Below are 16,906 nucleotides of genomic sequence, written 5' to 3' on the forward strand. Positions count from 1 at the left end.
CCTCCCCTCCATGGACTCGGTCTATCTTGCTGCCTCAGTAAAGCAACAGCATAATCAAAGACCCCCTCCACCCCAGACATTTTCTTTTTTCCCCGTCCCATCAGGCAAAAGATATAAAAGCCCAAAAGCATATACCACCCGGCTCCATCTTATACAGGAGGTTCTTTCAAAGGTCTGATAACAGGGAGATACGAGCTGTATTAGGATGTATCCTACTGTTATCAGACCTTTGAATGAACTTCCTGTATGATAAGATGGACCCTTGGCCTCACAATCTACCTTATTATGATCTTGCACTTTACCGTTTATCTGCACTGCACTTTTTTTAGTAGTTTTTTACACTTTATTCTGCAGTTTTACCTTATTCTAGCTCAATGATCTGTGTAATGAATTTGATCTGTATGAACAATATGCAAGGCAAGCTTTTCGCTGTATCTTAAATACATGTGACAATAATAAACCAGTAGCAATACCAATATCAAATAAAATCAATTATAAAGAAGTGGAGCAGACCAGCCATGCAAGCTGTTTCTACAACTGAAGTTAGTAATGTGATAGTGCAGTGAGAGCCCAGAGAGAATGTAACACTATCTATGGAGCTTGGGTGAAGATGTCATCGATGTGAGCTGAAGCAAGCTGGAGGCAGACAGCTTTACAAATATAGTCACGTAATATTGATTTTTGCACAGTGTTCAGGAGTGCTTGAAATTGTCTGGGGGATGTTTCACGTACAAGGGGAGTGTGGCTGAAGAAGAGTGAAAGAAAGTAATAATGACAAACACAAAATGATCAAAATGGCCACATCAGTAATTTACAACATTCTAATAGAAACATTAGAGAAAATAGTCTGGTCAGATTTGTGGATATTAATGAAGTTGGAGGTTAAGCATGAAGAAAGAGGCAGGAAAGAAAGGTCATTGAATTTGGAAATGTTCTGTGAGCCGGAGGAAAAATTGATCACTTAAGGCTGAGTAATAGTTTAAAGTGCTCGAAAAAAGAGAGGTTGTTCCCATGAGATGGTGATAGGTGGCGTTGCAGGCTCACTGTAGAATGTGATAAGAGAGATAATAGTTGTGAGGCTGGTCAGTGTGAATCAAATCTGTGAGTGGCAAGAGAAAGGAAGACTGAACATGTGATGTGGTGAAGCAAGAATCAAGTGGATAAAATTGCTGAGGGAAATATGAAATAAATCATTTGTTATAAGAAGGGAGAGGAAAGGAAGATGAGTGGTGGTTAAAAGACTATTTTTTACAAAAATGAGATAGATTTATTAGGCTTGAATCTAGAACAAAAGCCAAAATACACAGGAAACAGAAGAGATTGCAGATGCTGGAATCTGGAGGGATTTGGTGGGTCAGGCAGCATCTGTGGAAGAAAATAGTCAGCATTTTTGGTCAAAGTCTTCATCTGGTCCAAAATATACAAATAATTGGATATAAAGGAAATACAAGTTACATTGTCATTGCAGGGATTGGATGGAAAACTTAAAATGGAATCAAATTATATTTGATAAAATGAAGGAAATTAATGGGTGACTGGCCTGCTCTGCAATATTTATATTCCTTTTAGATATTGCAATTGTAATAAAGTATCTTCCCTGGAATTTATCCATGCTAAAATGGATAAATTTCTTCATTTCATATGTCTGGAACTTAAAACCAAAGCCAAGCAGCACAAAATGCACTCTACCTCTCTCTTTAGTTCAGAGCATCTTGCCATCACAATACTATGAGCATGGGAAGCCTGCTCTCCCACACCGAGGTTAATAAAAGTGTGCAATTTAATTTACTGTAAGTAAGTAATACCTGCTATCTAATTTTCCTCTACCATCTTTTATCTCTCTGCCCATTCCCTAATCTATTTCCTTCCCATGAACCAGAGATCATTCCTAAGTGACAATCTTCCTTCCTCATACATTCGTTCACTTCCTTCCCCAGTGGAAATTACCAACCAAAGGATTATGATTTATACCTAATATCATTATGTACATTAAGTATTGTAAATGAATTAATCAGTATGAAATGATAATGACAAGAAATCCCATAAAGTTTGCATTCGGAGGAGCAATAGTACAGTATTCCAGATTAACGTCAAGAGTAACATATTAACCCAGCTGGATTAATTTCTCAATTTTGACATTTGATTGCAACTCTCTAAAATATGCAACTGACTGTTCAGATGTTCATGTGTAGAAACTTGATGTTTGCATTCAAAAAAGCTCCTCCATTTTTGGAAGACTTTGTATTACTAGTTATTCTTAAGATTGATATGTAGAAGCCAATTTAGAAACAAAGAAGTTAACCCCCTTGTGCCAATGGGTTGCTGTAATAGTTTGAATTTTCTTTTGATTAGCTACTATCTTTGTGAGAAACAAATCCCAATTACCTTCCTTGTAAGTTATTTATGCTAAAAATAGATAAATTCCTTCATTTCATATCTCTGGAAATTAAAACCAAAGCCAAGCAGTACAAAGTGCACTCTACCACTCTCTTTAGTTCAGAGCACCTTGCCATCATAATACAATGAGTATGGGAATCTAGTTCTACACAGAAATTCATGCCAATAAAAATGCACAAGAACTCTGACAGTTCAGATGTTTATGTACTGAAAGTCGCTTTATTGCATTAAATCTCAAGGATTTTAACTTGAGGCTTCTGCCCCTTCGATGGCTCTTATTGCCTCTTGCAGCATGCATCCTTCTTGCAAGAACTGAATTCACTTTGTTTCACTGCTGGATTTCCTCTGGCAAGAATCCAAGGGAGTAGTTGAAATGAAATGCTTTGGATGGGGCTCACTGGTCAACAGAAAGCTGCACTGTCCTATGGCTTTCACTAGTGGTGCCGTACAAAAGAACGTGCATTCAGATAGACTTCTGCAAGTTTCAATGAATATCCTGAGGATATTTTAAGGGACACATAAATTTATGTTATTAGGCCTATTCTGGGAGTTCAGCGCCATCTCCAGTGGTGTGCCTCATATAACTGGAAAAGACTGGTGACTAGAACATTATGCTCCCAGCAACTAGCAATGAATCTGCAATCTTACTTAAGCAAGTTGGTACTTCTGGGGCTGGATCAGTAATGGATAATTCTCAACATTGGCACCCCACAAGTCTGCACTGGCACCCCCTCTTCCACCCCCACCCCCACTTGACGCCCTATACCCTCAAGACAGAGTGGTCAGATCAGCGTATAGGACAGGGGTGTCAAACTCATTTTAGGTAACGGGCCGGATTGAGCAAAATGCGACTTCATGCGGGCCGGATCAGTTGTGCATGCACGAACACGCGCGCATGTTCCCACAGCTTTCGTTGCCTTCGTTTTTTCAACCTGCTCTCATGTGTCTCAGTCTCTGCCATAACTACAAAGTGTTTCACTTTACAAATTGCATTTCTTATGAAGAAGATTGCCTAGCAAGCATTATTTTTATGATTGATATTAACTTACAGTCGTAGGCTACAAGAAAGTTGTGATGAGAGAGAGAAAAAAACGATACTATTTTGGCTAAGATTGTTTTGGGAGCCACACCCTTTCCATTAATAAACCATTTGAAATTGAACGTTAGCAGACACCAATGTAGACTTAACGAAACAAATTGTAAATGTAGGCTACACAACTGCACCTAATTTTTATTAGCCTGCTTCCAACAATCAAACTCAGACAATGAACACAGTTAGCCTCTAATTTTTATTGAAGTGAACACATTTACAATAATAGAATAGTCAGAAAATGAATGAATCACAATATTATGACACTGAATATTTCATAATGCATTTTGCTTACATGTCGCAGTGCATCAAACAGTGTCACTCATTTTTCACTTGCTGCTTCCAGACACCTGGCATCTCGTGGCTTTAACCAGCCTGTCAACATCAGGGACCAGTTTCTGGGCAGTTGTGATTTTCATAATGTCATTTAGATGTCTGTGTGTCAGCTGCGAGCGCAGTTTGGATTTGTTAATGTTTATTATGCGGAACGCCTGCTCACAGAGATATGTCGTCCCGAACATGCAAAGGATCTTTTAGGCAAAGTCTGTCATCTTGGGGTACGTTGGTCCCAGGTATTGATAGAATGTGTCCAGACCCACAGTCTCAAATTTATATTTCAAAGCCGAGTTACACTGAATTTCAATTAGTTCCATTTGGAGTTTCTCCTGCACATCTGATGCTGTGTTGATGGCAAACCGCGAGGAAAATAGTGAGAATTCTTTCTCGAGCTGAGTGAAGACTTGGAAACGATTCTGAAACTCACGTTTCAGCCGTGATATTTTGTCCTTGTATCTGTCCATGTTGTCATTATTCCCATGAGCGACACGCACAGACTGCAAAGAGGGGAAATGAGCTGGGTTGCTCCGTGATAGTTGCATCTCCCACAGACCTAATTTAATTTGCAAGGCATGAATGCTGTCGTAGTATTCCATAACAAGTTTGTTGCGGCCTTGCATGTTAACATTAAGCACATTTAAGTGCCCTGTTATATCCACCAAAAATGCAAGATCATGAAGCCAGCCTGGGTCATCCTACTCTGCCTGCCACTGGCTTCCCTTTCTTGTTCATGAATAGTCCAATTTTCGCACATAATTGAAAAATACGTTTGAGCACAATCCCTCTACTCAACCAGTGGACTTCATTGTGGTAGGGTAAGCCATGTCCAAGATTACTTTCGGACAAAAGAGTGTCAAATTGCTGATGGTTGAGTCCCTTGGCTCTAATAAAATGAACCCTTTTGGTTACTACATCCATGACATTGTCCATTTTCAGGCTGCTGCTACATAACGTCTCTTGGTGTATAATACAATGAAAATTCCAGAATTCCTGCTGTGGATTCTCTGTCTGAACGTTCTCTCTGAGTTTTGCAACAACACCTGCCTTTTTCCCCGACCATGGACGGTGCGCCATCTGTTGCCACGCTGACAGCGTGACTCCAGTCAACCCCCAGTCCGTCCAAGGCCTCGACGAGGCTGGAGAAAACGTTGTTTGCCATGTTTGTCATGGGCACCATCTCCACAAACTCCTCGGTGACAATCAAAGATGCATCAACACCACGAATAAATATTCCCAATTGAGCTACATCAGTCACATCGGTGCTCTCATCAATTGCAATAGAAAAGGCAATAAATGACTTCACTTTGTCTTTTAGTTGACTGTTCAAATCTCATGCAAGGCCCCACTGTATTTCTTGACAAGCTGATATTACCAAAAGCCTGTCTCTTCTCAGGGCACATCAGCTCAGCTGCTGTCAGCATGCATGCTTTGATGAATTCCCCCTCTGAGTATGGCTTTGACGCAGCAGCTATTTTGTTGGCAATAATATAGCTGGCCTTGACAGCTCCATCATGAGTCTCCTGACTTTTGGTGAATACTGATTGCTGTTTTTTCAGAACTGCTTCAAGCTTGTTTACCTTTTGCGTTCTGAGTCGTCCTGCATACTTGTCATATTTTTCTCCGTGTGATGTCTCATAGTGTCGTTTGATATTGTCCTCTTTTGCCACAGCCACTTGTTGGGAGCATATCAGACATACAGGTTTGCCGTTGACCTCACAGAAGAGAAAACGATCTTTCTAATCACCGTCGAATGTCCGACCTTCGATGTCAACTTTTCTTTTGGAAAGCATTTTGAACCACAGCAGCAAACAGTCTCAGCCTTGCTACAGGTGTTACTAACCTGAGTACTCTGTGTGTTAATACTGTGTCTGACAACATAAGTGGAGCCCTAGTGGTCTTCAGCACAGGGTGGCAGGTGCTTATGCACAGCAGGTGGTTAACTGCCGCCTGTTGTTTTCTAAGTGCACAGAACAAGCTGCTGGCGCAGCAGGTGGCACAGATAGCAGTGGGGGAGAGAGCGGCTGCCGTACAGATACATAATAAATCGTCGTGAATATACTTTTTTTCCCCAAATCATCCCACAGGCCAGATTGGACCCCTTTATTAGTTTGACACCCCTGATATAGGAGGAAGATTGAAAATCTGGCTGAGTGCTGGCATAACAACAACCGTACTCAATGTCAACAGGACCAAGGAGCTGATTATTGACTTCAGGACAAGGAAACCATGAGCCAGTCCTCATCGGAGGATGAGAGGTGGAGAGGGTCAGCAACTTTAAATTCCTTGGTGGTATTATTTCAAGAGGACCTGTCATAGACCCAGCACACAAGTGTAATTATGAAGAAAGCATGGCAGTGCCTCTACTTCCTTAGGAATTTGTGAAGATTCTGCATGATATCTAAAACTTTGACAAACTTTTACGGATGTGTAGTGGACAGTATGTTGACTGGCTGCATCACAGTCTGGTATGAAAACACCAATGCCCTTGAATGGAAAATCCTACAAAAGTGGTGAATACAGCCCAGTTTATCACAGGTAAAGCCCTCCCAACCACTGAGCACACCTACGTGAAATGCTGTTGCAGAAAGGCAGCATCCATCATTAGGGAACCCCACCACCCAAGACATGTTCTCTTTTTGCTGTCGCCATCAGAAAGAGGTACAGGAGCCTCAGGACTCTCGCCACCAGGGGTTCAAGAACAGTTATTACAACTCAACCTTCAGGCTCTTGAACCAAAGGGGACAACTTCACATGCCCCATCATTGAAATGTTCCCACAACCTATGGACTCATTTTCAAGGACCTTTCATCTCATGTTCTTGATAGTTATTTCTTATTTTTTATTATTATTATAATGTATTTGCACAGTTTGTTGTCTTTTGCACACCAGTTGATCACCCAAGTTGGTGCAGTCTTTCATTGATTCTAATATAGTTATTATACTTTATAGATTTATTGAATATGGCCCACAAGAAAATGAATTTCAACATTATATATGGTGACAGATATCTACTTTAATAATAAACTTACTTTGAAATTTGAACTTCAAAGTTTGAAATTAGTTCCATCTATAAGATTGTAGATAATGCCACTAGTGTGTATCATACCTCAAATAATGTTGAGTTGAAGCACAGGAAGTCGACGAAGAGTCTAGTAACAGGGCATCATGACAACAACCTTTCTCTCACTGTCAGCAAAATAGAAGAGTTGGTCGTTGACTTCAGGACGGGGCTGGTGCACATGCTGGTGGTTAGATTAGATTAGATTAGATTATGAAGACACACAGTCCTCTTTTATTGTCATTTAGTAATGCATGCATTAAGAAATGTTACAATGTTTCTCCAGAATGATATCACAGAAACACATGACAAACCGACTGAAAAACTGACAAAAAACACATAACTATAACATATAGTTACAACAGTGCAAAGCAATACCGTAATTTGATAAAGAACAGACCATGGGCACGGTAAAAAGTCTCAAAGTCTCTCGAAAGTCCCATTATCTCACGCAGATGGTGAACCTCCAGTGCCGCAAACTTGCCAATGCAGCATCCTGGAAGCATCCGACCACAGTCCGACTCCGAGTCTGTCTGAAAACTCCGAGCCTCCAACCAGCTCTCCGACACCGAGCACCATCTCTGCCGAGCACTACAACCCCAGCCCCGGCAACAGACAATAGACAAAGCCGAGGATCTGGGGCCTTCCCCTCCGGAGATTCTCGATTGCACAGTAGCAGCGGCAGCGAAGCGGGCATTTCAGAAGTTTCTCCAGATGTTCCTCTGTGCTTCTCATGGCTGTCTCCATCAAATCTGGATTATGCACGGCCCCCTTGTTAACACATACGATACTCAGAATGGCCGCGCGCGCTGCGTCGCGCCGCCATCTTCTCCTCCCTCCACCTTGGTTACATCAACGATGAAGCTGAGAAGTGCCTCTTCTTTCTTAGAAGGCTAAAGAAATTTGGCATGTACCCTTTGATCCATATCAATTGTTATTGATGCACCATAGAAAACATCCTATCTGTATGCATCAGGGCTTGGTGTGGCAGCTGCTCTGCCCATACCATGAGGAACTGTAGAGAGTTGTGGACACAGCTTAGCACATCATGGAAACCAGCCTCCCTTCCACTGGCTATCTACACTTCTTACTGCCTTGGTAAAATAGCCAGCAAAGATCCCAACCACCCCAAAAATTCTCTCTTCTCCCCCTCCTATCAGGCAAAAGATAGAAAAGCCTGAAAGCACATCTCACCAGGCTTAAAGACAGCTTTTATCAAGCTGTTATAATAATATTGAATGTTTTCTTTGGACGAAAAGATGGACTCTTGACCTCATAGTTGAGACTTTGCACCTTACTACCTACCTGCACTGCACTTTCTCTGTGCTGTAACACTTCATTCTGCATTCTGTTGTTGTTTTACTTTGCACTACTTCAATGCACTATTGTGATGAATTGATCTGTGTGAACAGGCTGCGAGACAAGTTTTTTCCTGTACCTTGGTACTGTGATAATAAACTAAATTACCAAAATGCTGTTTCTTAATAGAAGAAAGGCAAGTCTCTCATTCCTCAGTATGAAGCATATTTATTTAGAAAAGACTATAACTGAAGTATTTGCTCTGTTGGCTGTACTACTTAGAATAAATAAACCAAATGCCTCGATCTCAAAATTCAAAGTAAATTTTATTATCAAAGTACATACTTGTCACCATTTATAACTCTGAAATTAATTTTCTTATGAGCCTACAATGTTAATGTTTCTTTTTGATAAACATTTTCAAATTTTTAATCCCGATTTTCCTGCCACAGACAATCGCCAAGCCTTCTGCTTTGCAGAGGTACTTCAAACAATGTGTCAGATGTCTTCCAGTAGTCGCAATTTGGTCACTAAGTCTGAATGTTGTTGTGATGGTGGTCGTGGCTGGGGTAACCAGTGTGAACTTTGCCCACTGCCTGGAACTGGTCAGTACAAAAAGTTATGTCCACATGGTCCGGGCCACACAACTGATGGAAAAGGTAAAGTAAATAGTTATGTTATGCATAATATTACTCCGATTGCCCCTTTTGATAAAAAGAGTTTAGTTTCTAATTAGTTTGTGAGGACAGTAGTAAGGAATGGAAATTACTTCTCACTCTTCTTACCATCCATGTTTTTATTGAATGATAAGGAGAAACCTTAATAAAATGTTATCATAATTTATGAAAAAAATTAAATTGAATAAAATTCTTAGATAAATTTATTTCTCCGTCATTTATAAATATGCATATAACATATACTTTTTATTACAGACATTGACGAGTGTAAAGTTTTGCCTAACCTTTGTCAGAATGGACAGTGCATCAACACATACGGTTCTTACCACTGCCTCTGTGAGCGCGGTTACTCCTCAGACCTACTGGGTACGGCATGTAATGGTAAGTAGAGTTGAACTCTCTTTTTAGTATAATTGACAGTATCTGAACATATGTTAATGTCAATTTTATAAAGTAAAAAAAAGTTACTGGGGTGGAAGCATTCTTGCATGCAGTTGACTGCTTTTGCAAGGAGAGCCTGGCGGGATGCCGTTGTAAATGTTGAAAATTATGTATAACAGATAAGGACTTTATAAATAGGGAATCTGAATACAAGAGCAAGGAAGTCATAAAGGCTTAATAAATCTCTGGTCCTGCCATAATATCATGTAGAGTTTTTGGTGATGTATTTTTAGCAAAATTTGTGGAGAGATTGTATAAGGGTCACCCTCACAGCTGCAACATTCTGAGTTCAATCCTGACCTCAAGGTGCCATGTATATGGAGTTTGCATATTCTCCATTTGATCCTGTGAGTTTCCCCTCAGGTGTTCCAATTCCCAAGGACGTAGGTTTGTAGTTTCATTTGGAGAGTTGGGTGAGATAATAAGGTAATGGTTCAAGCCTTGAATTTAGTCAGCAGAAGCAAAATAAATGAATGAGCGAACATCTGTTGATGAGAGAGCAGAAGCAGGAAGAAGTCCAAGGCAATCCTTTGAAGTTTCAGTACAGCAATACATTAAAATTAGCTTTGACAAGTTACTACAAGCGATTCTTCAGCATGAGTACAGGATTCCAATTTTTAGAGAAAAAATATTTGAAGATAATATCCAATTTCATCACAAGCACATGACTTTTTTGATTGCTACTAATACTTTGAAGTCTGTGATAGCTTATGTAAATTAAATGAATCGTAACTGGTGTTAAAATGACATTGAGTGGAAATGTCAGCCTGTGTTCAATCATGTTGTATAAACAGAAAGAACTGCAAACAAGAAAATGGCAACAGATTCATTGAGACATAAATATTTGTGGTTAACTCAAATATAGAAGGAATTGTCACAGAATTAATTGTTATTATTTTACATAAACAGATTTTGATGAATGTGCTCAGTCTCCAAAACCATGCAACTTTATCTGTAAGAATACAGAAGGGAGCTTCCACTGCTCCTGTCCAAGAGGCTACCTTCTACAGGAGGATGGAAAGACATGTAGAGGTTAGTCAATGACACTTTAAATGTAGTTTGTGCTCTCAGTGCTTGTTGAGTTTTGCAGTCTGATAACGCATTGTGTTATTATTCCACATGTTGGTTTAATCATAGAGATAGTAAATCAAACTGAAAGTGATATTTGCTGAATAAAAGGTTGTTGCCTTCAGACAACACTTAAGCTAAGAGAGAGTAAAGTATATCATATTGTATGAGAGGGAAATACAGACAGCAGAGAGAGAAGCAGGAAGACAGATGAATAGAAAGAGATTAAATATATTTCAAGAATTCATTGCAGAAAAATTGTTTAATGTGAAATTCAGTGAATTTGTAATTAGCTGTAAGATAAAGGAATGTGATTATAAAGTACCTATAACTAAGGTTTGATTAACAAGTCATATTTTAGGTTGCCCTCTGCAGAGTCACAAAAATCCAAACCTTACTTTGCGGAATGAAACTAAGCCACAAGACTCATTGACGTCAGCCATCAGGATCCTTTTGGAATTTAGCCCTACTTCAGATCTCATTTGCTTGAGCTGATATTATGTATACATTCAGTTGATAGATGGCTGAATATCTTGTATATTAATTACAACCAGAGTTCAAAAAAGTTCTGATTTTGAACTATCTCCAAACATGTAAATTCACCTAATTTTGAATGTTGTGTATATTATTTTAAGACAGAAGTTTATTTATTAATATAAATGATGCTGTTAGCTTGAACCATCTTGTCTGTTCAATTTTTTTTTATATCTCAGATCTCGACGAATGTTCAACAAAGCAACACAATTGTCAGTTCCTCTGTGTCAATACTATTGGAGGATTTACATGCAAGTGCCCACCCGGCTTCACACAGCATCACACTGCCTGCATTGGTAGGAATAGTCAATATCTACTCAAATAACTTATGTGTGTTATTACCCCAGGACCTTTTCAGTGAATATTCAGAGGAGTAATTTCACTCTAAGAATACAACAAAAAAATTGCCTTTCATGTGGCACATTGTCAGGATTTCATGCAATATTAAACTGCCAATTTATTAATTGAACTGTCATGGCTTTGCCCCATTGTCAAAATTTGATTTATGATGTACTACACAGACAAGAAAAAGATGCACCCAGGAGTCATGCTGCTGACCATGTGAGCTGATACTTAAGAAATTGATCACTTCACAAATCCAAAGTCAATTATTATGTTTATTGACAAAGAAAGATTCTATGTGGTCCATGATAATCAGTTCCATTCACCACCCCCTTATTTTCCTGTGACCCTGCAACCTATTCTCTCTCACCTGCCATCGAATCCCCTTTTTCCACTAAGGGGCAGTTTACAGCACAGAGTTATTCAGCACAGAAGCAAGTCCTTCAGCCCAACTGGTCAATGGCAACCAAGATTCCCCTGTAAGCTAGTCCCATTTGTCTCTGTTTGGCCCTTATCCCACTCGGCCTTTCCTATACATGTACCTGTCCAAGTGCTTTTTAAATGTTGTCACTATAAGTGGAAGTTTCATATTTTGTGTTTCCTGGACTGTCTAATGCCAATATGCTATGTTCTTTTCTCTTTCTTCTGGTCATACATGAAACAAAGTGTATTAGGAAATTTTGATTACTTCTCTTGCTGTAGCAAGTTTCTTACATTGTTACACCCAAACTGGGCCAATGTAGCTTAACTGCAAATGTTGTGGAATGTTCTTGACCCAGTACCACTTTTCTTTTCTCTCCATCTTCCAGTGATCAAAGAGAACTCATCTGTTGAGTCAGTGTTGGGTTTGCCTTGCATCAGCTGTTCTGTTTTCTGTTAGAAAAACAAGCCTTATAATGCACGTTGTTTACCATAAGGTGTGAGAATTCTAACCATACAAATTACTTTGTAACATTTCATTTGGCTTCAGTCATGTGATTTCTTCCATCAGTCAGGTTATATCTACCTTTTCTCGTAGATAACAATGAATGTGCATCACAGCTTTCACTTTGTGGATCAAAGGGGCTTTGTCAGAACTCGCCTGGAAGTTTCAGCTGTGAATGTCAACGAGGATTTTCTCTTGATCACACTGGCTTGAACTGTGAAGGTATGGATTTTCAGGCCTAAATTTTTCAATGTAGTCATCTGCTTAGGGTGCTATACATTATCCTATTTCATAACTGATTCTAAAGTTTGAAACCATGACATATCAGGATGAATGTTGCACTCTGTTAAATTGAAAATAATCAGGCTTGAGAGAGAGCAACTCAGTATTGTCTGTCTATGTATGTTAACCAGTAATACTATTTCACATTCTATTATCAGCAGTATAGCTGCATTTTCTTACCCACCTGCTTGTCCTGGCTGGTGCACTGTAAACAAGCAGTTAATATTAAAACATTATGAAATTAATCACTCCAAATCTTTAAAGCTGGGTTATGAAAAACAAACCCTCTGCCAAAAGAGTGGGAGTATTGTAACATCAGAAAACCACTGAGTAGGCACCTGGACTTACCTGTCTGCCAAAAGATTCTGAAAATCTTAACAGATTCGATTAAGAATTCATTCTCTGCCTTCGGCCCAAATCATCTAAGAACCAAAGTTGGGCTTACCAAGTAGGGCAGACGTTCACCTTTGTTCTGGTTCATTTGACATACAGGGTTGATAATGCTTTTATTCTGAGGATGCTGGAACATACTGCCAAGTGCCCTTCCCTTCTATTCACCAATGTTTGTTTGAACTGACTCTCCAGCCTGTAAATTAACATAAAGAAAACTCTAATGGTGGAGTAAGATTTAGCCTATTTAATGACTTCACAATTCCATAGTATGTTTTTAATTCTCTTCCAGTACCTTGAATTTAACTAACCACAACTCAGTAATTCCTTGGGTTTAAGCACTGCACTAACCATCAAGCATCCATTCTCACTAATGTGAAGATTAAGAGATTGGTGGACTAATGCACACCAGTTATTTTTATGAATTCTCACCACATGCACATCAACTCTACCAGTCCTCTACACACAAGGGGTAATATAATGACCAATTACACTATCCCTCACAGATTGGAGGCAAGGTTCAAAAGAAAAAAAATACAAAGGTTATAAATTGTACAAGAAATAACACAATTAGAATGAAAAACAAAATACACTATAGTGCAAAGTGGTCATAGTGTTGCTATACTGGGGTTGTTAAATGGGTTACACAGGCTGGCTCAAGGACTGAATAGTTAAAGAGAAATAGCTGTTCTTGGACCTTGTGGTGTGGGAATTCAGGCTTCTGTACCTCCTGCCTGTTGATGGCTGTGAGAACATGACATGGCCTGGATGGTAGGATTCTTTCATGAAAGATGTTTGGAGGGATATGGAACAGAAGTGAGCTAGTGGGATCATTTTGGTTGGCATAGACAAGTTGGGCTGAAAGGCCTGTTGCCAGGCTGTATTGCTGTATGACTCGATGCGGCTGGGAAGCCAGAGCATGTGAGGGAAGTCCACATTGGTCACAGGGAGAAACTCCACACAGATAACACCAGAGGTCAGAATTGCCCCCTGTTTACTGTGGATATAAACAGTAGCTTTATTATGTAGCACTGTGCCCCACTATAAGTTTGTCATCTCCAAAAGATCGTGAAGGAAATTTCTAGGCAAGATTCGGATGCAGTTTAATCTGGTCTTGCCCTAATTTATATCCTTCCATGAAATTTGTCAGTGAGTTACAACAGTTTATGGAATCAGACAAGATTTATTTTTGGCCAATAAAGAAACAGCATTAGAAGCATTAACTGAAATGATGTCTTGTGTCATTTCTCTTAATACTGAAGGCTTCCGGAAAATATATCTTTTTTGGTGCAATAAATGTCCATCTCATCCCTATATTTGTATTGCTTTCCATGTGCTCTACTCCCAGATTCTACACTCCAGGATAATTTTGGCTTGTTAGTTTATAATACATTTGCTTTTCATTTACAAGCTTGTGAAGTGATTCACAAAAGTCATTTCTGGAAATCCGTTAAGTCTTCTAATATGAAAACCTAGACTCCTAGATACTCATTTAGATGACAGTGTTCAACAAGCAATAGAATTTTTTAATATTGTTCCAGTTGGCAGCTGCGTTTGTCATTTCTATTTCAGTTACAGGTGTTATCCCCTAAAGATAGATTAACTTTTTTTATTTCATTTTAAATTTTAACTAAGACTGGCCATATACAAGGGGAAAATGTTCTACTTTAATTATTGGTCTGACAGATCCAAGATGTGTATTACTTTCCCAGTTGCACATTACAGTCAGGCTCGCACAGTAGCAAGGGACTGGTTTCAAGAGTCCTATCTTTATTGATGTGATTGTAATGAAGAATCTATCTAAAACAGCATGCTGTGCCTGCTTCTTCTCCCTCTGTTTTTCGTCTGATCCTATGCTTAAAGGTATTCTGTCAAAATGAAATTGGATAGTCATATAGGAAAGCTGTGGTAAAAGAAACGGGTATGGAACTGACAGGATTGCTCTGCTAAAGGGGCATTGACCCATTGGACTGATTGCTTCAGTGCCATGACAATTCTTTGATTCTGTGCTGCAGTTCTATATTTGCATGAATATTATCTTGCACAGCTCGAGCAAAATACTGCCTGCAGCCAGGTGCAAGAAGTACTTAAGAATGCAACAAGCATATTCGTCTTTATTGCAAAGCGGTTGGAGTTCAGAGAGGGAAAAAAAAGTACTAAAATTTAGTTACAATTGCACAATTGGTGAGACCACCTTGGGAGAACAATGATTTCAATCCCCTGATTAAGAAAGGACATGGTAAAATGTTTTGTTCACCGGGCTAATTCCTGGGATGAGAGAAATATCGTATCAAAAGAGGCTAAACAAATTCTGTCTGCATTCTTTGAAATTTAGAACAATGTGGGAAGGTCTTATTGAACCATGCAAGATCCTAAAGGGACATGACAAAATAATTGCTGAGATGTTTTCATGAGTGGGAGAGCCTCAGACAATGGGGCATAGTTACAAGCTAGTCATGTAAAACCAATAAGCATAGAAATTTCTTCTCACAGTAAGGAATTGATCCCAAGAATTCTCTACTCCAGATTAGTGGAGGCTAAATCATTTGAAGTGGAACTAGTGCATTTTTAAAAGTTTAAGAGTTTTGTAAGCAACCCACAACACATTGCCGTGGTTCACCAGTGCCCTCTTGTAATTTTCCAAGCCTACCTTAGCCACCTGCTTCACTCACTTTATACTTAAGACTGTGAGGGAAAGCAAAGCTCCAACGCCATATTTAAGTTTGTCAACAGCTTCACTGTCATTGGCCAAATCAAAGGTGCTGACGAATCAGCATATAGGAGGGAGACTGAAAATCTGGCTGGGTGGTGCCACGACAACAACCTGTCCCTCAATGTCAGCAAGACCAAAGAGATCATTATTGATTTCAGGAAGAGGAAACCGGAGGTCCATGCGCTAGTCCACATCAGGGGTTCAGAGGTGCAGGGGGTCAGCAACTTTAAGTTCCTCAAAGTCGTCATTTCAGAGGATCTATCCTGGGCCAAGCACACATGTGCAATTATGAAGAAAGCACAGCTGCACCTCTGCTTTCTAGAAATTTGCGAAGATTCAGCATGTCTTCTAAAACTTTGACAAGCTTTTATAGATGTGTGGCGGTTGCATCATGCCTGGTATGGAAACACCAATGTCTTTGTATGGAAAAGCCTACAAAAAGTAGTGGATATGGTCCAGTCCATCGTGGGTAAAGCCCTCCCCACTATTGAGCACATCTATATGGAGCGCTATCACAGGAAAGTCGTATCCATCATCAAGGACCCCACCATCCAGGCCATGTTCTCTCCTCGTTGTTGTCATCAGGAAGATGGTACAGGAGCCTCAAGGTCCATAATACCAGGTTCAGGAACAATTATTTACCCTCAACCACGAGGCTCTTGAACCAGGGAGGATAATTTCAAACAACTTCACTTGCCCTATCTCTGAAGTATTCCCAACACCTATCAATTCACTTTCAAGGATTTTTCATCTCATGTTCTCAATATTCATTACTTTTTCCTCTTCCTTTTTATATTTGCAATTTTGTTTTTCTTTTACACATTGGTTGTTGTCCATCCTGTTGGGTGCAGTTCTACATTGATTCTACTGTGTTTCTTGTAGTTACTGAGATTGCCTACAGGAAAATGAATCTTTAAGTTTACTTTGAACTTTTTTATGGGAACTGGCACAGTGGCGGAGTGGGGTAGCCCAGCCATGTTCATACTGCACATTATTGATGGCCCAGGTGGCTTACTCTTTTTCCTATATTTCTGGTGTTTTTGTATTCTAACTTTATAAAGCCAACCTAATTTTTTTTATTCTGAGTGTTTCAGAATGGGACAGTCCCTGTTCAGATGATTGAATCGCCAAAAGTATTGGTGTCTCTCACTGTCCCTCATAGGTGTTTATTTTGCTTGTGATAGCCCAAAGACTAAACAAAGGTAAACTGAGGAAACCATCAAAGTTGAGGCTAAATCTGAATCTATCTATTCACAAATAACACACCTGTAATCTTATAAATATCAAATTGATTTCACTTATGCAGGAATTGCTGTCAATCAAACAATGTAGTCTTCTATTATTATTGTTGATG

At 39.5% G+C, this 16,906-nt stretch overlaps 1 protein-coding gene across 2 annotated transcripts in view; it reads left to right on the plus strand.

Moving 5' to 3' along the window:
* The window catches only part of LOC134357404 (fibrillin-2), a 347,942-nt gene that overhangs the window by 317,161 nt on the left and 13,875 nt on the right, over positions 1 to 16,906 (plus strand). For both annotated transcript variants that reach the window (XM_063068953.1, XM_063068954.1), the window contains 5 exons: positions 8,633 to 8,839; positions 9,113 to 9,238; positions 10,208 to 10,330; positions 11,080 to 11,196; positions 12,261 to 12,389. In XM_063068953.1, coding sequence (XP_062925023.1) covers positions 8,633 to 8,839; positions 9,113 to 9,238; positions 10,208 to 10,330; positions 11,080 to 11,196; positions 12,261 to 12,389 — 702 coding nt within the window. The remainder of the gene's footprint in view (positions 1 to 8,632; positions 8,840 to 9,112; positions 9,239 to 10,207; positions 10,331 to 11,079; positions 11,197 to 12,260; positions 12,390 to 16,906) is intronic.

This window comes from Mobula hypostoma, chromosome 16 (genome assembly GCF_963921235.1).
Source record: "Mobula hypostoma chromosome 16, sMobHyp1.1, whole genome shotgun sequence".
Taxonomy (NCBI): domain Eukaryota; kingdom Metazoa; phylum Chordata; class Chondrichthyes; order Myliobatiformes; family Myliobatidae; genus Mobula; species Mobula hypostoma.